This window comes from Ochotona princeps, chromosome 16 (genome assembly GCF_030435755.1).
Source record: "Ochotona princeps isolate mOchPri1 chromosome 16, mOchPri1.hap1, whole genome shotgun sequence".
In the NCBI taxonomy this organism is placed as follows: Eukaryota; Metazoa; Chordata; class Mammalia; order Lagomorpha; family Ochotonidae; genus Ochotona; species Ochotona princeps.
Genome location: NC_080847.1, coordinates 51335349 through 51359078, shown reverse-complemented (window position 1 = coordinate 51359078; position 23730 = coordinate 51335349). Strand labels below are relative to the sequence as shown.

The window sequence follows — 23730 nt, the reverse complement described above, 5'->3', positions numbered from 1 at the left end:
AGGGCGCCGGGCCTCACTTGTCAAAGTGTTCCAGTGGGTAGTGCTCCCCGTAGGTCTGCAGGTGCCGGGCCAGGGAGTCCTGCTGCTTGCGGAGCTGGGCGGGCATCTCCTGGTACACGTCGGAGAAGAGCAGGCGGGGGCTGGGCTTCAGCTTCCGCTCGGCCTGCTCGAAGGCCTCCATCACCTGCGGGAAGTGGGACGGTGGGCGGCAGCCCTGCACCCAGCAGGCCCCGTGAGGGTTAACCCACCCCAGCCTGTGCTGCCTTCGGGGACGCTGCAGGCCCCAGGCTGCTGCCCCCGCAGGATGTGGCTTCGCTGGGGACGAGGAAGGGCTGGGTCGGACATGCAGCTGCCTGACCCCAGACACCACCCCTCCAGTTCCTGGGGTCAGGCCACAGACCCTAACCACCTGGGAACCCGTCAGACAACTGGCCCAGGCCGCACGGGGGTCGCAGCACCGGGGTCACCGCGAGGCCTCCCAGCCCTGGCCCACCTTTTTGCGGGACTGCTTCCTCCAGGCCTTCTCCTGCTCCTCGTCCCACCAGCCGCGGCTGAGCAGGAAGTGCCGCAGTCGGGAGATGGGGTGGTCCTGCTTGTCCCAGTAGTTGACCTCGTCCACCGAGCGGTACGCGGAGCTGTCGTCGCTGGTGCTGTGGTGGCCGATCCTGCCCAGGGAGCAGGGCAGGGTCAGCGAGGGGGCGGAAGTGGAGTGAGCAGAAGTGGGGGCACCTGTAGGTTGAGGGACGTGAAGTGGAGAGCGCGGAAGGGGGCGCACCTGTAGGTCATGGCCTCAATGAGGAAGGGCTGGTTCTCGGCCACGGCCCGCCGCCGGGCCTCCTTCGTGGCGTTGTACACAGCAAACACGTCGTTGCCGTCCACGCGGATGGACATGATGCCGTAGCCGGGGCCGCGCGCCGCTGCGGGCACAGGGGTGGCTGCTCAGGGCCCGGCGCCCAGAGGCGGGGCGGGGAGGGCCGCAGGTGCGGGATGCGGGGTGCTCACCGATGCCGTCCCCGCGGTACTGCTCGGAGGTGGGTGTGGAGATGGCGTAGCCGTTGTTGCGGCAGAAGAAGATGATGGGGCACTCGAGCGTGGCGGCGAAGTTGAAGCCCGCGTGGGCGTCCCCCTCGCTGGCCGCCCCCTCCCCGAAGTAGCAGATGACGACCCTGTTGGCGTTGGCCCGCTTGGCGGCGTAGGCTGCCCCTACCGCTGCGGGCACAAGCGGGGGTGAGCAGGGGCACGCAGGGGCGCACGCAGCAGCACACGGAGAGCTCAGGCCCCGGCACCCTGGGCTGCGCAGGTTCCCAGGGAGGCAAGATGCGGCCTTTCTGCCCTGCCCTGAGCCCAGCTCCACACACCGGGCTCGAGCTCAGACCAAACCCCTTGCCTGTCTTGGGGTCTATTCTGCCTTCAAAATACAGCCACGGCGGCCAGCTCACTCCCTGCCACACAGAGCACGCCGGGCAAGCTGCAGCTGCCAGAGGCACGGCACGGCCTCCACGCTGGCTGGGCTCCTCACACCCTCAGCACCACCCGCCTCATGACACCCACTCCGGGGGTCCCTCCCTGACCTGCTGATGACACCCCCTCACCTGCACTCACGCCCATCTCTGGGTGCCGTCTCCATGCCAGGTGCTGGCTGGTCCCAGCCACAGTGCTCCCCGCTCATGGCGGGGCACCAAGCAAGAGGGCACCCCTAATCTGCTCAAGGAGGTACTTTGTGGGCCCCCCAACAGTTCTGTCAGGACTGGTTCTGGGAACCTACTCATCTGTCACTCGACTGCCACCTCCCCTGAGAAGGCTGCCCTGCTCCTGCCCCGCCCGCCCCTGGCGGCCTCCTGGTGCGTGGGGGCACACCGCTGGCCCCTGGGGCAGGGCCAGCAGCAGCTGTATCAACCCACAACAGGGCTGCAGGCCCCAAAGCACAATGCGCACAGCTCTGGCACCCAGTGGGTCAGCTTCCCAAGCAGTCCTCCCCCAACCCCCTGACCTTTTTTTTGCAGACAGAAAAGTTTATTTGCACAGGGACCAGGTGAGTGGAGAAAGAGGGAAGGTAAAAGCACCTCCCAGAGAAAGCCGGGAGGTGGGGTGCCTCTCGAAAGGAGAGGGAGAGACATCCCAAGAAAACCCCCTTAACAGGGCCACTGGGTCAGGTGGGGGGTGCAGGGCCAGGGCCAGGCCCTGGGGTCACCCCGTCCATGGCCTGCAGTTCTCTATCCCAAGGGGAACTCTCACAAGTGACTTCTGTTTCCTGCTCTTCCAGTCATGAATGACTGTCAGCTAGACTGTCAAGCCCAGGGCCCGGCAGACGGTGGGGACCCCTGGGTGCTCGGAGCCCGGCAGATGGGGGATCCCCTGGGTGCTCGGAGCCCGGCAGATGGTGGGGACCACTGGGTGCCCAGGGTCTGCAAATGCTGGAGACCAAGGTGCTGTGCCGGGAACACACGAATGGGCAGAGGTATGGCAAAGCTCGAGTGTGGTCGCATCAGCTCAGGGGCCCAGGTTGGGTGTGGACATCACCCTCTTCAGGAGGGTCCCTGTGAAGTCTGCAGCACAGCTCTGGCTGGATGGCGCATGACAAGGCTGGCAAGGTAGGGGTGGGCGTCCTCACCCTGAGGGATCTGTGTGGCCAGTGGAGAGGAGATGGTGACGAAGTGGCGCTCCTTGCAGCCGTAGTGGACGGGCATCTGGCGCCCCTTGCCCAGGTCGCTCACGTTGCCATAGCACTGGGCCATGAACAGCTCCAGGGGGTAGTCCCGGTACATCAGCACGCCTGGGGGGGGAAGGGAAAGGCTAAGGTCAGTGTGTGTGGGGGGCCAAGCCTCCCGCTTCCACGTCCCAGTCTGCACAGCAAGGGAGTGGCCCTGGGGTGGGAGCCCAGCGCACATGGTCCCAGGAGACTCATGACCAGGGCAGGCCAGAGGGCCAGGTCGAGGCTCAGCCCCTTCTCGTTTCTCAAAGAACGTGGAGGGAGTGGGTGCTAGGCCCACCGATCAGCCACCTGCGGCCCGGTCAGAGTGCCTGGGCCCGAGTCCCCGCTGCAGCCTGACCGCAGCTTCCTGCTGACCCGCACCCTGGAGGCAGCGACGGCGGCTTTAACGCTCGGATCCCTGCCACCCACGAGGCGCGGAGTGGGTTCCCGGCTGTGGTGGGCATTCGGGCAGTGAGCCAGCAGATGGGCGCTCTTGTTAAAAAGCAGCAGACAGCGCCTTTCCTCTTTCTGGCCTCATGACAAACTCCGAGACCCTGAGGTGTCGCCAGTGGATCCACTTCCACCCTCATGACGGACCAAGGCTGCCCCGGACGGGACACTGTCCAGGCTGGTGATGGCAGCCAAGCCTCTCCTTCCGGCCCAGCCTCCTGGGGCGCCCACCTGGCTGCCGCGGGGCCTGCTGTGGGAAGGGGCCCCCAAGCTGAGGCGGGGGTGTTTGCAACTGCCCTGTCACCTTTCTTTCCCTGAAGCGGGGAAGAGTCCACAGCCGGCCAGCTGTGGGTGGCGCCAGGGGACACCTGGAGAGCCGTGAGTGGTGCCTTCCTTGAGTGGCAGCTGGGGCGCCGCAGAACCCCCTTCAACCTCACCAGTGTCACCTCCACACTCGGAGGCAGACAGCAGCTCTATGGTCAGAGGTGGGGAAACCGCAGCAGGCTCCCGCAGCAGGCTCCATGGCCCGCAAGCAGCGAGGGTGCAAAGGGAGTTGGCACAGTGCAGACTCGCACAAGTCAGCGCCAAGCTGGAGGTGGGCGAGCAGGGCGCGCTCCTGTTGAGCAGCTAACTGGGCCCCGAGGCGTCAACACGTGCAGGGCTCGGTGTCACTGACATGGCTGTGAAAATGTCACAATTCTGGGATCTCTGTCAAGACAGGAGACATGCTCAGGTCCAAGGTGGCCACGCTGCATGCAAAGCAGACAGGTGGGTGCTGTCCTTGGAGAGGGCGACAAGGCCTGATGCAGGGCTGCCCACAGGCGGCCTGCTGGGGAGGGTGGGAGACAGCGCTGACCTGTGCCAGGGCTGCCCACAGGCGGCCTGCTGGGGAGGGTGGGGGACAGCGCTGACCTGTGCCAGGGCTGCCCACAGGCGGCCTGCTGGGGAGGGTGGGGGACAGCGCTGACCTGTGCCAGGGCTGCCCACAGGCGGCCTGCTGGAGAGGGTGGGGGACAGCGCTGACCTGTGCCAGAAGCTGCAGGAGCAGTGGAGCTTTCTCTTTTAAATGTTTGTGTTTATTTTCATTTCATTTGAGAAGCAAAGAGATTTTCCGACCTTCGGTTCATGCCCAAGGCCCAGCGACGGCCAGAGCCGGAGCCCGGAGCTCCACTGGGGTCTTCCACGTGGTGGCGGAGCTAGGACTGCACTCCACTGCAGGTGTGAGCGCCCCGCCTGAGCTGACCCCGGTATTCCACACGGCCACTCCTGGCTTGTCAGACCTTCATGGCGCCCGCTGCTCCTGGCAGGGCGTGTGGGCTGACGAGGTGCAGGTGGACGTACCTGCCTCCCGGTACTGGCCGAACACCAGGTCCGTGTCCTCCAGGGCGGCCGCACTGCCCACATGTGTGCCCTCCTCGCCATAGTTGGTCATGTAGAAGGAGATCCGGCCCTGGGGGTGTGTGGGAGTGCTTGGTTAACCCTGTGCAGTAACAGAGCCAACCCAAGCAGCCCACTCCTGGTGGCTCCACTACCAGCTCTCCCCAGAAGCCAGCCAGGGCCAGGGCCTGCCTGCTGCCTTCAGGGGAGCTGCCGAGTTAGTCAGAGCCTGGGTGCTGGCGTCTCTGGGACAGCGGCCAAGGAGGGACCGGTCCCACCAGGGAGGGCATCAAGGGCTGCCTAAAGTGAGCAAGGGCCGTGTGGGTGGAGGGTCCCAGGCAGAGGCCTGAGAAAGGCCGGGGGTGAAGGGGGCGGGGACGGGAGGGAGGCGGCAGTCACACCGCAGGGCAGGCTGCAGCTGTGCCCTTGCGACGGGTCTCCAGGGAGCGTCGTGGGCAGCCTGGGGTTTTAGGAGACAGAAGAGCCAGGGAGGAGGGCAGGGCCTGGCTACAGCAGTGTGAGGGGACAAGGAGCAGCAGGGGGCTGGGGTGCTGGGGTGCCCAGGCAAGACCCCTTCCTCTGCACCTCCTAACCCCGCTGAGGTTCCCGTGGGACACGCTCTGGCCAGAGGCTCTGCTGGAAGTCTGCCCTTGCTCTCTGGGTGAGAGGGACCACTGAGCTGGGGTCCCTGCCCACCTGCCTTCCTCCCGCTCACACCTGGCCACAAAGCCGGGCCCACGGCTGCCTCCTGTCTACACCGCAACAGGCAGAGAATGCAAGCCAAGAGAACAAGGAGAGAGGCCCGGGCTCTGAGCGATTCCTCGGGAATACATGGGGGGAGAGCTGGGGTCGGGGGCGGGGGACTGGATGGCAGTGCCCTTCTCTGAGAAAAAGACCCAGTGAGGAAGAGCAGCAGGTCTGGGAGGAAGACTCAAGGTCGAGTTTAGACAAGCTGAGCATGTTGTGGGGCATGTAGGGCACGCCAGGGTATGGGGCTCGGAGAAGTGTGGCTGGAGGCCTGTAGAGGCCACAGCAAACAGAAACCAGCATCACCCACGCCATCAGATGAGGTGGGGTGCTGGGGTGGCCCTGCAAGACCCCGTGGCCAGTCCACCTGAGGCCTAGCTGTGTCCCCCATGGGTTCTGCAGTTTCCTGGGGGGAAACCGATGATTAAGTACTTTTTCTAAGTGGGAGCCAATTAAGTTAATTGGCTTTCCAGTGCCAAGTGGGTGGGTGGAGGCTGGGTGCTGAGGGCTGGCGAGGCTGTCAGGTGAGTGTGGAGAGGGGCCTGAGGAAGCCCGTGCTGAGGAAATAGGATTGAGAGAGCGGCAGACCCCACTGGTGCAACCAAGGCACCAGCCCCTTCCTCTGCCAACAGAGCTCCCTCCAGGGCAGGCGACAGCTGCCAGACAGAAAGACCACATTCCTCAGGCTCCCCTGCAGCTAGCAGTGACCAATGACAGGCAGGCACACTGGGTGGGACCTCCTGGAAAGTTCTAGAAATGTGGAGTGTGCACATGGCCAGGATGCACCATGAATGACCTCCCACTTTTCTTCAACTTCCTGCCTGGAATGAGAGAAGATGGAGGGAGCCCCAGCAGCCACTTGGGAGTCAGAGAAACCTCAAGGTAGAAGGCAGCGCTGGGGACGGCAGACAAGGACAGGAGACGGGAGCTGTCCCCCAGTGCCAGCCCAGCCCAGCTGTTTCTAGGAGTCCCTAGGACAGCCATCTGCTTGCTTGCTGGGATCTTCTTCTGGAGCGGGGTGGAGGTCTGCTACCCCAGAACCATGAGCAGGCCGGGCAGTGAGGGCGGCAGCGGGTCCCACTGTGGGGGTCCTGTCAGCCAAGCACCTTCCACGCAGCCCCGGGACGCATTCTAGCAGTAGCCTCCCCGTGGCTTTAGTGCGCACCCTGGATGGAGTCCCAGACTCTGGGTTCCATCTGGGCCAGCCCTGGCTGTGGCAGCCATGTTGGGAGAGTCAGCGGATGGAAGACCTCATTCCTTGCATCTCTGCCTTAAACACATCAATTAAAAACAAAAACAAAAACAAAAACAACTTTTCCAATTTATTTGAAGCGTAAAAGACCGAATGTCATCTACCATCCATTTTGGTTCACTAAATGGGCCTGGCCTGAGCCAGGAGCCTGGCGCTCCCTCTGGGTCTCCCATACTGGCAGCAGGGACCCACCGCTCACCCCCAGAGCAAGTATCAGCAGGAAGCCAGGATGGGAAACAGCCGGAGTCCAATCCAGACACCCCAGCATGGGACACGGGGTTCCAAGCAGCACCTCAATGCTGCCTGCACCAAAGGCCTGCCCCGAGGCCCACTCATTAATGGGAAGAAAGCAGAAGCAGGCAGCAGAGAGCACCTGCCCCCCAGCACACCTGTGATGGATCAGAGGCCACTGGGCTGGAAGCTGTGCCTGTGCAACCCAGGCAGCGGCAAGAGGGAGTCCTTGGGTGGGGAGTGGCAGGGCCCAGCACTGAGGAGTGGGGTGGGGACCAAGCAGAGGCCACAGTGCAGGGGGCTGAGTGGTGAGAAAGGGCTGGCTTTGACCCACTGGACAGCAGGGGCCAGCTCATGTGCCTTCTGGCTCAGAGAAGCCACACCAAGTGCTTTGTGAGTGCCAAGTCGGGAGTGGGCTACCTGCCTGCCTGCCTCACCCAGCCCTGTCCTCTGCTAGTGGTGTCGTGCCTTAGTGGGACTCACTCAGGGGCTTGATGTAAATGCAGATGCCTCTGGTCTGCAGGAAGGTGGCACCTGGCGGCTGCCTGCCCAGCATCCTTTCCCCCTTTCCAACAGGAAGCCCTGCCCTGCTCTCAGTCTGTGCGGTTGCTGGCCCGTCTGTTGCAATGACTGGTTCAGTACAGGGACTGTGGTCAAAGCCTGGCCAGTGAGCACAGCTGGGGGCCTCTGTGGGCCCACGAGGGACTGTTCTGTGAACACAGCTGGGGGCCTTCGCGGGCCCATGAGGGACTGTCCTGCTTCCACTGCAGCACTGAGGTCACCCCAAGGCTGGCAGCAGCGAGAGGTCACCCCAAGGCTGCTGGCGGCACGGGGATAACCCCACCCTTGGCTTTCAGGGCTACGGGGGTGGGGTTGTGGAGCAGCTCTCCCAGGGCTGGAGCCGAACCTCACAGGCCTGCACCCAGCCCTTTCTCTCCACTCTTCTCCCCAGGCCGAGGGTGCCCAGGGACCACCTCCACCCTGCAGAGGAAGCCACAGCCAGGCGGACAGGGCAGGCCTGGGGGCCTTCTGAGCCTCTGGAAGCAGCTGCGCCTCAAGGTGGGGCACTGTGACCTCGTGGTTACTGTCAGCGGGTCCCCTGGGGACGCTGGCTTGCCTGGGCCCTGGTCCCCTGAGCCCAAGCCCTCTACAGATCAGATCCCAGCTGGTATGGGCTCCGGGTGCTTTCTGATTCTCAGAGCTGTGAGTGAGCCCCATAGTAGTCTGGGTTGGACATTGTCCCCACACCCAGGCAGTCCTCAGTGAGCGGGCCCACCTTCCTGCCCTGGGCAGGACCCCCTCCCAATACACACACCCTCCCCCTCCCATCCTCCCTCCTTGGGAACTTTCTTTGGCCTCAACAGTGGGACAACAACCCCTCCCCAGCTGGCCACGCACCTGCCGCTGGGACTCATAGAGGATGCGGTCCATGGTGTTGAGCAGCGTCATGCTCTGGTAGAACTTCAGCACCTTCTCTTGGGGCAGCTGCAGAGGGAAGCACAGATATGGGCCTGCTGAGCTCAGAGGGACACAGGCAAGGGCCATGTGGGCATGGGGGGCAGCTGCTCACGTGGGGGTCCTCGCTGGGGTTGATAATCTGGCCCTGCCGGTCCATGACGCGGTAGATGGGGATGCCAGAGATGACATTGGGCTGGATGTACTCGAGCTTGTCCACGAACTCGGCCGAGGCCCCTGGGAACTGGGGCTTGTCGTCCAGGGAGGAGAACTGCTGCTGCTGCTGCCGCCTGGGGACCTGCCGGGAGGCCGGGACGCCTGTGTCAGGAGCCGCTCCAAGCCTCCTGCGGTCCCCCCAGGCAGCTGGACAGCACGCACCTGAGTGAGCCACCCAGCCCCTGGGCACCGCTGGGACCCGACCCATGAGTCTTAACCCCACATTATCTGCCTTCTGGGTTACAACTCAGCTTAGTTTCCTCCTCTAAAACCAGGGAGGAAACAGTCACCTCCTCACCACATGGCTGTCAGGAAGACCCAGTGACACAACCGGATGCTACGAGGGACTTCAAATGGATTTGAGGGGGACTAGCTTTGTAGCACAGTGTACTGAGCAGTCACTTGCAATGCAGGCATCCCATGTAAGTGCTGGCTGCTCTGCTTCCTACCCAGCTTGCAAATGGGAAGGCAGCAGAAGCCGCCCCGGTGCCTGGGCCTCTGCCGCCCCCATGTGGGAGGCCTGGATGGAGTTGCAGGCTCCTGGCTTCAGCCTTGACCAGCCCTGGGTACTGCAGCCATTTGGGGAGTGAACCAGCAGGTGCAAGATCTCTCTCTTGCTCTCTTTTTCTCTAGCATTCTGACTTTCAAAACGAATAAATTTCTTAGAAAAAAAAAAACCCAACTGAAAATAAAAAAACATTTATTGGTTGCAAAAGAAATTTGAAAGCCATGCATAAAGTGAGGCCTTCAAAAATCATGGAAAATACTTTGGAAAAAAATACGCACTGGATTTCAACAAAAGTTTATACCAAGATAAACTTAGCTATTCTTTACTCGAGAGGCAGGCGGACAGAATGACAGATGTCCACCTGCTAGTTGACCCTGCAAACATCCCCAGTGGCCAGGGCTGGAGCCAGGAGCCAGGACCGCCACCAGGTGTCCCTGAGGGTGGCAGGGGTGGTACTTGGTGGGTGGTGACTGCTGCCTGTCAGCATCTGCACTCACGGCAGGCTGCGGAATGAATCTGGGCACCCCAATGTGAGGGGTGGGCGCCTCTCCTGCTGCGCACCCCAATGTGAGGGGTGGGCACCTCTCCTGCTGCGCACCCCAATGTGAGGGGTGGGCGCCTCTCCTGTTTGGCACCCCAATGTGAGGGGTGGGCACCTCTCCTGCTGGGCTACATGACTGCTCCCACATACCTCCTGCTTTGCAAAGACACGTTACTATCAGAGGTAGTGACAGAGATGAGAGATCTTCCACCCAGGGCTCACTTCCCAACGCCTTCCAACGGCCAGAGAGGGTGGGGCCAGCCCAAAACCAGGAGCCTAGAATGGAGCTCAGGTGTCCCCCATGGGCGGCAGGGGCCTGAATACTCGAGTCACCCTCTGCTGCCTCCCAGGGTGTGCATTAGCAGGAAACTGGGTCTGAGGTGGAGGAGCTGGGACTCAAACTGGCACCCACTGTGGGAGTAGGGAAGTTGCTGTAACCGCTGGGCCAGCGGCCTGCCCCCCATGAACTAGCTGTGGCACCCTTGCCCATTACCATCAGGGACTCACACTCATCCTGGCATTTGAGGCCCTCAGCATGGTGACATACACCCCCTGCTCAACACCCTACCACTGCTACAGGCACACGGCCGCCGACAGAGGGCCACGGGGACACAGTGCCACGGGCACATGGCCGCTGACAGAAGGCCACCGGGACACAGTGCCACGGGCACACGGCCGCCGACAGAGGGCCACCGGGACACAGTGCCACGGGCACACGGCCGCCGACAGAGGGCCTCCAGGGTACAGCTTGAGTCTTTCAGGATTCAAGAGTCTGCCTGCAGGGCTGGTGCCTGGCATAGCAAGAAAAGTCACCACCAGTTAGAGTCCTGGTTGCTTCCTGCTAATGTGGCTGGGAAGGCAGGCACATTATACCCTAGGAAAGTATACCCCAGGGGGTTGGGTCCTGGCATCGGATCGGCTCAGCTCTGGCTATTGTGCCCATCTGGGGAGTGAAGCAGTAGATGGAAGAGCTCTCTCTCTCTAACTCTTTCAAATATTTTTTTTTTAAAAAAGATTCATTTACTTTTTTATTGGAAAGGCAAATCCAGAGAGAGGCAGACAAAGATCCTCTGTCCACTAGTCACTCCCTAAGTGACTGCAATGGCTACAGCTGAGCCGGGCCAGTCTGGAGCCAGAAGCCCACCCCGGGCCTCTCATATGGTGCAGGGCCCCAAGGCTTCAGGCCATCCACTGCCCTCCCAGGCCACAAGCAGGGAGCTGGATGGGAAGCGGAGCAGCTGGGACATGAACTGGTATCCACATGGGATCCTGGCACGGGCGAGGATTTAGCCAGGACCAAATAAATGAACTAATAAAAATGATTCTGCCTGTTTGGGTTCCATCCCCAGCTGGACGGCACTGGAAGCAGCTCTGCCTGTGTATTCATGCGGCCCCTTCCTGTCCGTAAAATGGAGCACAGCTCATGACCACATGTGGAACGCTCACCCGCAGGCTGCGTCCCTTCTCCCCATCTCTGTCCTGCCTTGTCGCCAGGCCTCCTCCCCAGGGCTCCAAGCCTGTCCACCTCCCCCAACCCACCCCCACCCCTCAGCCCTGGCTGAGTCATTCAGCAAATATTTGAGCACCTGTTTTGCTCCAGGCCTGTGCAGGGTTCTGGGAACCTGAGGCAGGTTGGACATCTGTCTCTGCCGCCTAGCAGGGTGGGCAGATGCTGAGTAAGGGGTGCTGGGGGCAGCAGTGGGGGCCTCTCAGAGGAAGCGATGGGAGTCATGAGACAGAGGGGCAGTGGAGCTGGGGCAGGGGAACACAGTGAGGCCTTTGTGGGAACTTTCCGGAAGGAGCTCAGAGTAGCTGGAGAGGCCCATGGGGGCATCATACTTCCTCCAATCAGAGCAGACAGGCTGGGATAGCCCAGAAGGCCTGTGGAGGCCTCAAACTCAGTGGGGGTAGGGTGAGGGAATCAGAATGCTTGGCCCTGAGCCAGTAGCCTTGACCAGGTAGCAGTGTTGTTGCAAGAGCAGTCCCATGTGCAAGGTCTCCCTGTGTCCAAGGGCAGGCCCCGTGTGCAAGGACATCTCGTGTGCAAGGGCAGTCCCTGTGTGCAAGGCCACCGTGTGCAAGGGCAGGCCCCATGTGCAAGGACACCATGTGCAAGGGCAGGTCCCGTGTGCAAGGCCAACGTGTGCAGAGCCTCGCCGGCTCCTCTGTGTGCCGTCTGTGAGGCGTGTCTGCCTGCTCCTGCCCTGGTCTGGCCGGGGAAGATGAGGCTCGGAGGGGAGGTGCACCAGGACACAGAGCTACAACGCCAAGCCGTGGCAGGTCCGGGCTCGGGGGCTCAGGGTCCCACCTGCCTGCTCGGCACACACCTGTACCTTCTCCAGTGCCGAGCCCAGGCCATTGTCAGGCAGCTGACCCTGGCTTGGCTTCCGTGGGAGCCCAGGAGGCTGGGGTTTGCCACAGGAAGTCTTTCCCCATCTGACACTGCGTGCTCAGTGAGCCGGCCAGCCCTCGTGGCTGTGAGGAAATTACACTCTCAGTGGCGGGGCGGGTTCAGACCTGCGCACAGCGCACAGACTCGCCCTCCCCGGGTGAGGAGGCCGGCAGCCTCCTGTCTCCCCCTTCTCGGGCGTGGCATGGCCAGAGCTTTCCGGCTGTCTAGAAGAGTTCTTGTTCTATGTGTGTCTCCAGAGAAGCAGGGACGGTGTCCAGGTGGCCTGCCCAGCAGGCACGCCACAAGTCATTACAGACGGAACGGGTGAACAAGCCACGATGCTTGCCAGCTCCACAGCCAGGCCACCCGGATGCTAAAGGTCACCAGTGGCTCGCTGCCCAACACCGCTCTCTGAGTTTCCTCACCCGCACAAAGCCAATGGGGCTGGATGGGAAGCTGCCTAGACAAGGCATGGGCGTTCTGTGCAGGCCAGGATGTCTCTCTCATGTGTCAAGAAATGGGTAGCAGGGAGGAACACCAAACCCAGAGGAGCTGGGAGTGGGAGGAGAGAGTGACTGCCTCTTGGAAACAGCACTGGTCAGAAGAGGCATTGGGGAGGGCTGACTGCACCAGAATGTTCTATTTCAACACCAGTCCACAGCTCGAGCAGGTGTCGGAGAGAGGAGACACACGGTGGGAGCCGACAGGGGTGAGCACAGGGTCTGAGGGCTCAGGGCAGGGCTGAGTCTCTGCAGGCTACAACGCCCCTGGGCACCTTTCACGGCTGGGCCCTCCTGCCCGATTTCCTGGCCTGTGGAGTCCATGGTGTCTCTGCCCCTGGGGTTACTGCTCTGATCCAGGAAGGGCTCAACAGAGAGTACGGCCGTGGCAGAGTGTAGCCAAGCTCCAGGCAGAGGACGACTGCAACCCTGCCCACTTTCTCCTCTGCCTGTGAGAGGTTGAGGGGATTGTGGCTGCTGACTTACAATGGCAGAGCTACACATATTTACACAAAGCCTGGAAGTCACATGCTTCCCACTGCCTGCTCTGGCAGGTCTGGTCTGACCAGCAGGTCCTGGGGCGGCCCCTGTGCAGTCATCTCCTAAGGTTCCAGGGTCATGGGCACCTGCCTCATTGTGTGACGAGAACTCCCCGGGCACCGGGGCAGCACGAGTGCCTACCCCACAGGCCTCAGGAGGGTCAAGGGAACTGACGGAGCAAGCACTGGCCCAGCCCTCAGGCTGGCAGGTGCAACTGTGACTGCTGCTGTCCGAGAGGCAGACACTGCAGAGCTGTTCGAGTCAGGCCCTGGCCGGAGGAGGGAGGGAGGGACTGAGAGCGGGGCCACCCAGAGGGTGACCCCAGGAGGGACAGGATGACACAGTACGTGGGGCAGGGCAGGATGAGGGAGCCCAGGGCCAAACTGCCTGCATCTGATCCCAGTTCTATCCCTTCCCAGCCATGTGACGCTGGGCAGGAGCCCTTCTCTGTGAACTCGCTTCCCCTTGTGGAGAGGGTAGCATCCACTTCCAGGCTGGTGGAGAGGCAGGCAAGGTACCTGCCATGGGGCTGGGAGGTCCCCTGCACCACCAGCAGCAGAGTGAGCACTAGGAAAAGCTGCTTGGAGAAGGGGTGCTGCGCCAAGCCCTGCAGGGCAGGCGGGGGTGTGGCAGGCACAGTCTGGGCTGAGAACATGCCAGGCTGGCAAAACCCCGCGGCCTGGCACTGTGCAGGCGCAGCCGGACGCTCTCCTGCGCACTGACCCTGTGCAGCCTGAGGGAAGCGGGCCCTGCCATGGCACCTGGGCAAAGGGAGGTGGTACCTGGGGCTCAGAGAGGCTAGGAGGCCTATCAAAGGGCACAGAGATCACGAGTGATGATGGTGGTGGCAGGCGGCTGGTGAGGCTGGTAGAGAGACACGGTCCAGAGATGGGAGCTAGTGGGTGCAGCCAGTGGGCTACAAGTGCTCTGCCCTGAGGTCAGCCAAGGCTGCCCAGGCCTGCTCCCTTCCAGGCCCCGAAGGACGCTGCCCCGACACGGGCAGAACAAGGCCTCCCGTGCCCAGGATGGCAGTGAGAATATGCACCATGCTTCTAGAACCTCAGGGACCCAGGGCTTTCACAGGTATACAGGCCCTGAAGGAGAGCTCACCTCTGCCTGAACTGGACCCCATGGCTCCACGTTAACGCCCCTGGGGAGCACGCAGCTCTGCGGCTGCAGCTCTTCCCGAGTGCTTGGGAAGTGCAGTTAATGCATCCCGGGCACCACCCGCCCCAGCAGCCCGGTGACAAGTCCCGCTCTGGTCACGGCGCAGGCCCGGCCCAGCCGCCCCTCATCTCCAGCAGGACAGGGCCATTCTCACCCCACTGGCTTGGGTCAGAGTTGGCCTGGGATTGGGGGCTGAGAACCTGCCACAGGACTCCCTGATAATTTGTTTCCACTAAAATGTCCATGCTCCAAGAGAGCAGTGAGGAAAGAGGATGGTGGAAAGCAGGCAAACTCATCCAGGGCAGCAGGTGTGCTGGGAAAGGGGTGGAGGGAGGAGGGCAAGAAGGCAGCCTGTGCCCCCTACTGCCCCTACTGCCCCATCCGGGCCACCCATCAACATTCTTTCCCCTAAGATGTTATCTTCATCCTCACTACCATAAAGCTGCACATGAGGTATTTCAGTCACTGAGGTGGCTAACAGTCACACTTACAGAGCGCCCATTTGGCAGAGCAGCTAAGACACGTCCTGGGACTTGGGCACAGTCGGGGCTGAGAACGCGCCAACTGCTCTCAGCATCCTGTATCAGACCTACCGACTCCGCCCACAGAGGCTGGAGCCAATGCCTCAAGCACTTAGTGGGACAGGATTCTGGGGCTCCCAGCCTCATGCTGGCCCTGGCCCGGCTGTTGTGGCAGTTGGAAGTGAATCTGTGGATAGAAGATCTTGCAGTCTTTCAAATAATTGAAAATAGATAAGGGATTAATACAGGTTCCTCAGCCATATTTCCTACAATGTCACACGGGTGCACAGAACACTCCAACTGCTGCAGAGAGTTCTTGGGGACAGGGTGCGGTGCAGGGGGTCAGGCTGAGGCCTGTGACACTCTGGCATCTCATGTGGATATAGGTTTGAGTCCTGGCTGCTCCATTTTCCAACCAGGTCCCTGATAAAGGGCCCGGGGGAGCAACGGAGGACCACCCAAATGCTTGGGACCCTGCACCCACGTGGGAGACCTGGAGGAAGCTCCTGGTTTTCCCCTGACTCAGCCCATCATTGCAACCATGTGGGGAGTGGACCAGCAGATGTAAGATCTCTCCCTCTATAACTCTCTCATATATGGTTAACTATTTAATTAAAAAGTTACAAATTTAGAAATAAAAATAGGAGCATTCTCCCGGTCCCCTTCCCCTCCCCCCCAAAAAAGCCGAACAGAAGGAGTAAAGGTAACAGGGAGAGACTGTGCCAGCAGAAGCAGATTAAATTAACCACTTTCCCCAATCCGTCCTGGGCAGCTCACTTCCCACTTGCCCCAGTCAACCGGCTCTCAAGAATGAGGTCAGCACTGGAGGCTCTGTATGCTTAAAAAAAAAAAAAAAATCCACAAAAGGCATGGGAGAACAGGAGGCTGCTCCGCCCCCGTGCAGCTCCGTCGTCCAGCTCCGGCTGTCCTCTGCCCAGTGCCCACCCCAGCTGGGCGACCCCCTCCTGGGTCTCCCCCTGCCCAGGGCTGCTCCTGCAGACCCCTCTTCCCCTTGCAGAGCGGAGACCGGACCCCGCCTCGCCAGCCCTAGAGCTTCCCCCATCAAGGCGCCTCCTTCCTTCCCCGCATCTCCCAGGGGGGCGTCTGTGCCCCCTCTCCTCCTGCCCCGAGGGTGCAGGTCAGCTACCTGCACACCCCTAAAATGTAGGGCTGTATAGAGGGTCTCGCAACCAGAAAGCAAGCGGCCGAAGAGGCCCGGGCACCCTCCCTCCCCCATTTCATCACGACTCATCTAGAAGCAGCTGCTGCTAGAGCAGACGCGGACCCTTCTGACACGAAATAAAAGTTCAACATGGGCAGAACGCGCCGTCCGGCCCTCTCGTCCCTCGTTCATTCTACGAACACCTTCCCTCCTCTGTCCGCGTCCAAAGCGCACCCAGTTCCCGTCTGCGAACATTCGATCGGGGCACACAGGAAACCGAGGACTTCCTCACACAACTCATTAAAAAAAAAAAAATAATAATAAGTAGAACTGAGGTAAACATGGTGGTCTGCCAGCCCGCCCCGATGTCCGTCAGTCCTGAGGGGACACGTCCCGCCGTGGGGCCTCCCAGGAGGACGGACGCCACCCTCCCTCAGGCTCACGGAGCGGCCACGTCCCTTCTCCTCACTCGACCCTCCAAGCGGTCTCCCACATCTTTTTCGCTTCTGTGACTGACGACTGCCCTTGGCTGCATGCCCCACTTTTTACGGTCCTTTTACGGGGAGAAAAAACCTGCAGGGTCCCCCAGCACTCACAGATCCCGCCAGTCCTCGAACCCCACGCTGGCGCAGGAACAACAGGGCGAGCTGGCCCAGGCCTCGCTGTGCCGCCACCGCCGCCATTGCCATTTTGACTCACTACCCACTTGGTGATCGATCCGCCCCCTCGCCTGGCCTGGACTGAGGGCTGCCCTGTCAGGAGCCTGACTCAAATGCCGACGCGACACTGGCATAGAACACCTGCTTCCAGTCCCTCTGTCTCTCAGACGCATAAATGTGTGAGAAAGACTAGGCACTGTTGCCAACATTAGTCACATCACCTCATTGTAGTTGTTCCTGTCGTCAGGCAAAGAAGAGGACAACCTAACATTAGCCCCAGCGATGGAGGGCCCGGGGGCCTTAGGTAGGACGAGCACGAGCCCTTGCCAAGACCCGCCTCCTTTCCACTGTTGTCCAACGGCGTTGCGGACGTTGGGAAGCAGGAGTGGGCGGAGCCATGTTGTTTGTAAACCTTAGGCCACGTGCAGGTGTCGGAAGAGCCCTCCGGCAGAGGTACGCGTGCGCACTGGGCGGGCCGCTGGCGCGCAGGCGCAGTGTGCGGGGCGGAAGCTGCGGGCCGGGCTGGCACGTGGGGGTCTAGGGGCCATGGAGGAGGCGGTACTTGCGGATTTGGACGGCGGCGCCGAGACGGGAACGGAGTCTGGCTCCCGGGGCCACGGCTGCAGCCTCCGGCACTTTGTCTGCGAACAGAGCTTGCTGTCCCGGCCAGATGGCTCTGCGTCGTTCCAGCAAGGTGAGTGCACCCGGGCCAGGGTTGAGTTGTGCAGTGCTGGCGGGTCAGTGCCAGCTCAGGCACGGGTGCACGCCGTGTTTCCCGGGTGGTGGTAGCAGATCCACCGCTACACACTCCCTCCACAAGGCCGGTGTCTGCTCCACAAAGGAATATTCCAGGAGGCGGGAAAAGTGTCCGCCCACCCCCACCCCCAGGGGTCCAGGTGGACGCTGCCCCTTGGCATCAACGCCGCGTAGAGGAGCCAGTCGTGGCCCCGTGCTGAAATCCCTCCCGAGACGGGGGCAAATACTATCCCCCATGTGTTCTCCTGGGGCTGCAAGATGATGCCCTCGTGTGCACGCACAGCCCCCTTCTCCCACCTGCACCGTGCTGGGATACAGCTTCCTGCTCATGTGCCTGGGAGGAGGAGCGGGACGTGATGGAGTCCGTGGCTCCTGGCTTCAGCCTGGCCCAGCCCTGGAGAGAGAACCTGCAGAGGGAAAATCTCTCCCTTTTAAATAAATAAATACACAAAATCTAAAAAATGCTTTTAAAACTGCCGGAGTCCAGCTCCAGCCGAGAGTTCGGAGCTCGGGAAGGGTGCGTGGCGTCGGCGATAAAGAAAGACACAGACACTGACACTTGGTGTGTTCTTGCTATATGCCTCTTTTCTCCAAAAGAAGCTGTCCTTTTTATTTACTTAGACACATCACTAGCCTCTGCACAAACGTTTGATTTTTTATCTTTAACTTTAGAACTAAGACAGCATACACAGATGTTCAATTAATTTTTACTTCATGGTCAACCAGGTGCTCTTAAAGATAATTCTGTAAGTTACTATAATCAGTTTCTTTAAAGTAAACCATTATTCATTCTTCAGAAGTAGCCATTAGGTGACAGCCAGAAGTCCAAGGCCGAGGCACAGATGGTTACCTACTAATCAGTAAAACATTCCTACCTACTACATTTTATTTTCACAACTTATCTATCACATAATAGGAAAGATACATCAAAAGAAAAAGAACATAAGGATCTAAGGCAAAAAGTTCCAAACGTTAAATCCCCCTACAACTGCAAACCCTACAACCCCATAAACAATTAAACAATAATCAAAAGTATATCTCTGTGATGTTAGTAGAATTGCCCTATATTTCCTCTAGTTAAAAAATTATAAAAACGGCTAAAACAGCTGCATTTTCTATGCTCTAAAAGTTGCAAGGACAGGCTAACCTTTAAGGTCACAGTAACTATATTTTTTTTGCCATAGCAGTTTCCACTCATACTCCCACCAATTCTGTTAGTTTGTAAAATTCTTATTAAGCCATTTCCCAGAAGGCATGCTATATTTCTGGGCCAGATTTCAGGACAATGGGTAGGTACACAACAAGGTGTCCAGAAATGGCATGGGTTTAATTGTACTCCTGTGCGCAGTTAAAGGCCCACTCACCAAGACATTATCAGTAACATTAACTCTCAAGCTCATATTACTTGCCAAAGCCATCTCACAGGGGCAAACAATGCCTCAATAGATTACAGGATTCTTAGTGGGGTGCTTGAGTGTCTATGCAAAAGGGTGGTGAGACTGCATCAAGGTGGTCAGAGAGAAATCCGCCTGGCCCTGCCAAACAGCTGGAAGCTCCCCCGGGCCCTGCCAAGCAGGGGAGCTGTTCTCTTCACACCTTCGTGCCATCTACACCTACTGCACAGTCCCCTGCATAAAACTCCAAAACCACATGACCCTGTGAAACAAGGTTGAGCTCTGGCAAACCTTCAAGGAGTGTGTTCTGAGGATCAGGGCTGGGGCACAGTGCATTAGCCTATTGCTTGCTGTGCGGGCACCCCATATGTGCCCTGGCTCAAATCCTGGTTGCTCTGTTTTCCATCCAGTTCCCTGCGAAAGCACCTGGTCCAAGTACCCATGGGGGAGCCCTGTTAGAAAGCCCTGGCTCCTGGCTTCTGGCTAGCAGTTTCCTTTTATATAAATATTTATAACATATATGTATTTATATGTAGTATGTATATGCTTCAAAGTGGGTCCCAGGCTCATCTGGTCTCAGACCCTCTCACAGTGTAGAAAAACTATAGCGACCTCAACCCATTCCAACTGAAACTGTTTCTCTCTAATGGACGCTCCCGCAGCTCAGCCTTTAGGCCCTCCTCTCGCTGTCGGTTCACTCCTGCTGTGGTTCTGCTGTGGCCTGCGCCCCCACCCCACTGCTGAGTCCTGGGCGTGGGGAAGCTCCCTGTGGACCCCCCAGGTGGGAGGGGAGGGGCAGGCTCCATCAGCAGTGGTTAATGGGGTCCAGGGGTTGGCAGAGCCACAACAGGGCCTGTGTGCTCCCTGTTACCCACGGGATTCTGTTCCCCCAGGTGATACCTCTGTCCTGGCCGGGGTGTATGGGCCGGCCGAGGTGAAGGTCAGTAAAGAGATCTTCAACAAAGCCACGCTCGAGGTGATCCTGAGGCCGAAGATCGGACTGCCTGGTAACCGGCCGGGCTGACCTCCCACTGCCCCGCCTCTCCCTGCCTGCTGCCCAGTCTCCTCCACTCCCTCTCGCCTCTTCTACCCCCTTTTGCCCTCTGGCTCCCCCGCTGCCCACGGGACGGGTGGCCCCCTTGCTGCCTGCTGGGGAAGGCAGGGTGGGGTGGGTAGCTGTAAGCTGCGCCCTGCCTTCCTCATAGTGGACCTGCTGTGCCACCCACGTCAGTGCCTACTCTATCCCTGGGTGTGATGGGGGTCATCACGCAGGGCCTGGGTGGAAGGGCAGGTGCCTGACAGGTGCCCTGGCTTGCCCCAGGGGTCGCGGAGAAGAGCCGGGAGCAGCTGATCCGGAGCACGTGCGAGGCGGTGGTGCTGGGGGCGCTGCACCCCCGCACCTCCATCACGGTGGTGCTGCAGGTCGTCAGTGATGCTGGCTCCGTATCCTTGCTGCCAAGACGCCTCCTACAGGACCTCCCTGATTGCCCCTGCTCTGGGGTCCCTTACACACCTTCTGCCAGACGTTTGACAGGCACTAGCTGACTGGGACCGTGCTGTTGTCGTTTGATCACCTTAGAGACGCTATTCTGTTTTCTGGTTGAAGCCCCTCAGCACTCAATCCAGGGACTCTCACAGGGGGTCGCTTGTTGAAGATCACACAGCTGAGATGACAGAGCCAGGTCCGGCTTTCCTGATCCCGGAACCACTCTGAAGCCCTCTGCCAGCGTTGGTGACGTCTGCCTAGGCATGGGCAGGCTGGGGGGTGGCGGGGGCGTGTCTTGCCAGCCAGCCCTCAGTAGAAACTCTTCTTTAACCGCTGCCCCCCTGTGGCGTCAGCTTCTGGCCTGTTGCCTGAATGCGGCTTGCATGGCATTGGTGGACGCGGGTGTGCCTATGCGGGCTCTCTTCTGCGGGGTCACCTGTGCCTTGGACTCGGATGGGACCCTCGTGCTGGACCCCACAGTCAAACAAGAGAAGGTAGGTGGGAAGTGGGAAGACGGGGTGGTGGAAGGGCTGTGGGCAGACAGCTCTCCCTCTGTTCCTGTCCATCCGCTGGCCCTGCCACCTCACTCCTTTGCACAGACCGTGCTGTGCTGCTTGGGGTCCCTTCAGCTGCAGGTGCTAGAAGCCCACTGCTGCCTTGCGTCAGCGAAGCAGGGAATGTACTGGGTATTGTTGGCAAATGGACAGAGAGCAGAACCTAGCCTGAGCCTGGGCCGCAGATCCTGTCGGTTTGCCTGGTATTATCTCTCCCCGACGGTTGAGCCTCTCTTTTTTTCAATTTAATTATGTATTCATTTGAAAGACAGTTATGTAAAGAGAGAGAGAGACATCTTCCTTTGCTGGTTCGCTCCCTAAGTAGCCGGAACAGCTGAGGATGTTCCAGGCCAAAGCCAGGAGCCAGGAACTCCATCTGAGGCTTGCACGTGGGGGCTGGATCTGAAGTGGAGCAGCTGGGACCAGAACCTGCACCCACGTGGAACACCCATGTCGCAGGTGGCAGCCTGTCTTGCTGCATGACAACCCTGGCCCTATCACCCCTGCTCTTTTCCTGACCTTGGGTTCCATGTGCTCAGCATCTTCTGGGTCTGGGGCTCAGCTTCATGCGTCCATGCAAGAGGCTCAAAGCAAAAGGGACGACAGAGAGCGTCCCTCATTGGCTCCAGTTCCCTGTTCTTTGTGTTTGTGTTGATGCTTGTGCGAGCCAGGTCCTGTTCAGTCGTTGGAGACGTCACGGTTAGTCCTGGATGCGCAAAGATGTCCCTGTCCTGCCCTGGCTGCTCAGGCTCAGGACCCATCCTCCCCTTGTTGCTGGCAGGACAGCCGCCACTGTGTCCGGGAGTCCTAGGCGCAGCGCTTGCTGCCCCCCGTCTCACACCAGGCGCCTGGCAGCACTCCCCAGCACGGCATCCTGAGAAGTGTCTTTCTGCAGCTCCAGTCCCTGAGTACAGAGCATGGAGAGGTCGGGGAGAGGCACCTGGCCTCATTGCATCTGGGGGTGCAATGAGGAGTGTGGGGAGCAGGTGGGAGTTGCTGCCCAGGGGAGAGCGGAGAGAGCGTGGTCTGTAGCCAGGGCGTCTAACTGTGAGAAGGCGAGACCTTGAGGCCAAGGGGTCAGGAGCCCCCACTTGGGGACCCGCTGGGATTTTATCTCATGGGAGGGTCCTAGGTACCCCCACCACCCTCTCCCCATTGTCCCTAGGAGGCCCGGGCAGTCCTGACCTTCGCACTTGACAGCGTGGAGCGGAAGCTGCTGATGTCCACCACCAAGGGGCTCTACTCAGATGTTGAGGTACCTGTGTGGGGTGGGGTGAAGGCACTGAGATCCCTGTACCTGGCTCTACCTGATCTTAAAAGAATAGTTTGGCAACTGAGGGGGCTAACTTCAGGCTCTGGAGGGTCAGGGCGGAGAACTCCCAGCCTACTGTGAACGCTGAGGTACCGGCCCCTATGAGGCTGGGGGCCCGCCCAGGTGTCAGGATGCCCAGTCCCCTGGGGCTGTGGTCTTCCCCGGGAGACCATGTCCTCCTACTAAGTGAACTCAGGGCGTAGAAGGAAAGAAGCACACAGCCCCTTACAGCGTTGCCTGGAGGAGGCAGCCAGGCTGTGGCTGGGGGCTGAGCTATGCCTGGGCGCTGACCTGTCTCTCCCTGCCCAGCTTCAGCAGTGCCTGGCTGCGGCCCAGGCCGCCTCGCAACACGTCTTCCGCTTCTACCGGGACTCGCTGCTGCAGCGCTACTCCAAGAGCTGAGGGACCTGGGGCCGGTGCCCTCCACTGCTGCTGCCACCGCCACCACTCACAGCCTTGGCTGCGCATTGAACCAGAAACCCTGTGTGGCCAGTCTCCGCCCTGCAGCCACATGGACTCCTGGGGTGAGGCAGCGCAGCCTCAGCGCCCAGGCCCTGGGACAGAGACTCCTAGCCAGGGTCCAATTAAAAAGATCTGCAGTCACCAAGTCGGTTGGTCTCACTCCTTAGTCACCGTGACTGTGCTGCACCTGCCACATGTAGGCAGTGAGCAAGACCCACACAACACCATCCAGAGGTGGCAGGGCCCGAAGAAATGGCTGTGGGACAGGTGGCAGTGATGGCAGAGGGAACTCCAAGGGGGATGGGGTAAGCCCTTTGAGTATGTGGGGAAAATCCCCCTGGGGTTGAGGACCCACAAGTGGCCAGTGTGGTTGAAGTAGAGGGAGCTGGGGCACGAGAGGTGGGAGTTGGGAGACGAGTGGGAGGGCACAGTGTACACATGGGGCCTTGGGCCAGGGGAGGACCTGGCACTGCCTGTGACGTCGGTCGCTGTTGTATCCCCTGGGCTCTTTCAAAAGCAAACAAAGGTCTGTCTGCTTATAAACCTCCAAAATGCCCATGCCTCTGCTGGACCAGACCAATGCCAGGACCCAGGAATCCAGTGGGGTCTCCCATATGGGTGACGGAACACAAATGCTCCCAGGTGCACATTAACAGACAACCAGAATCAGCAGCGAAGTTGAGACTTGAACCAGGCACTCAGGTACAGAATGTGGGCAGCGCAGAGAGATCTCCTGTCTCCACTTTGATCTCCAGCTGCCAGCCAAAGGTGGGAGACGGGAATTCCATCCATGTCTCACAGGGGCCCAACTACTTGGCTCATACTCTTCCTAGGCTGTCACAATGGGGCTGGATGGGAAGGGGACCAGTCGGGTCATGAACCAGCACCCATATGGGATCCTGGCATGACAGGTGATGGTTTAACCTGCTATGCCATGTTGCCAATCCCAGGGGCAAAAAGTTTCAAAATCTCTATGTGTAGTGTTGGTGCAATTTCATATTAAGAAAAAAAATCTCATGATCACAAAGTTTGAAAAATCATTTAGTTCAGGCTGGTTTTTGTTTGAAAGGTAGAGGGGCAGAGATACAAATCTCCCATCTGTTGGCACACTGCACGCACACAGTAGCCAGAAGCTGGGACCCCAGCACTTGAACCGTCACCCCGTCTCACTGGGCACACATTGGCAGGAAGCTGGGACCCGCAGTGGAGAGCTGGGACTTGAACCCAGCACCGTGATACGGGATGCAGCCATGCCAAGCAGCATCTTGGCCACCAGGACAAATGCCCTCCCACCGTGGACTTCATACCTTCATGGGACGCATTTAATCCTTACCACAGCCCAGGGTTGGAGCAAAA

General features: G+C 59.9%; 2 protein-coding genes across 2 annotated transcripts; one reads left to right on the top strand and one right to left on the bottom strand.

The window, feature by feature from the left end:
• Position 1: 1 nt before the first annotated feature.
• On the bottom strand, positions 2-16440 carry BCKDHA (branched chain keto acid dehydrogenase E1 subunit alpha). The gene is made up of 9 exons (XM_058674066.1): positions 16348-16440; positions 8320-8502; positions 8148-8234; positions 4484-4592; positions 2612-2773; positions 1003-1209; positions 776-917; positions 494-665; positions 2-184 (listed from the first exon to the last, which is right to left on the bottom strand). Exons 1-9 carry the CDS (start codon positions 16438-16440, stop codon positions 14-16), a joined length of 1326 nt encoding a protein of 441 aa, XP_058530049.1. The 3' UTR covers positions 2-13.
• Positions 16441-16889: 449 nt separating this feature from the next.
• On the top strand, positions 16890-22515 carry EXOSC5 (exosome component 5). Its single transcript, XM_004597997.2, has 6 exons — positions 16890-17104; positions 19454-19567; positions 19882-20003; positions 20400-20540; positions 21766-21855; positions 22222-22515. Exons 1-6 carry the CDS (start codon positions 16957-16959, stop codon positions 22312-22314), a joined length of 708 nt encoding a protein of 235 aa, XP_004598054.2. The 5' UTR covers positions 16890-16956; the 3' UTR covers positions 22315-22515.
• The last annotated feature ends 1215 nt before the right edge of the window (positions 22516-23730 follow it).

What these genes read in the sequence shown, in the direction of transcription:
- BCKDHA (XM_058674066.1), bottom strand. Translation starts at nt 16,440, where the DNA reads ATGGCAATGGCGGCGGTGGCGGCACAGCGAGGCCTGGGCCAGCTCGCC. An exon ending in TTCGAGGACTGGCGGGATCT is followed by an intron (nt 8,503 to 16,347) that starts GTGAGTGCTGGG and finishes GCCTCCCGGCAG; the next exon opens with GTCCCCAGGCGGCAGCAGCA. An exon ending in ACCCCAGCGAGGACCCCCAC is followed by an intron (nt 8,235 to 8,319) that starts GTGAGCAGCTGC and finishes TTCCCTCTGCAG; the next exon opens with CTGCCCCAAGAGAAGGTGCT.
- EXOSC5 (XM_004597997.2), top strand. Translation starts at nt 16,957, where the DNA reads ATGGAGGAGGCGGTACTTGCGGATTTGGACGGCGGCGCCGAGACGGGA. An exon ending in CTCTGCGTCGTTCCAGCAAG is followed by an intron (nt 17,105 to 19,453) that starts GTGAGTGCACCC and finishes CTGTTCCCCCAG; the next exon opens with GTGATACCTCTGTCCTGGCC. An exon ending in GCCGAAGATCGGACTGCCTG is followed by an intron (nt 19,568 to 19,881) that starts GTAACCGGCCGG and finishes GGCTTGCCCCAG; the next exon opens with GGGTCGCGGAGAAGAGCCGG.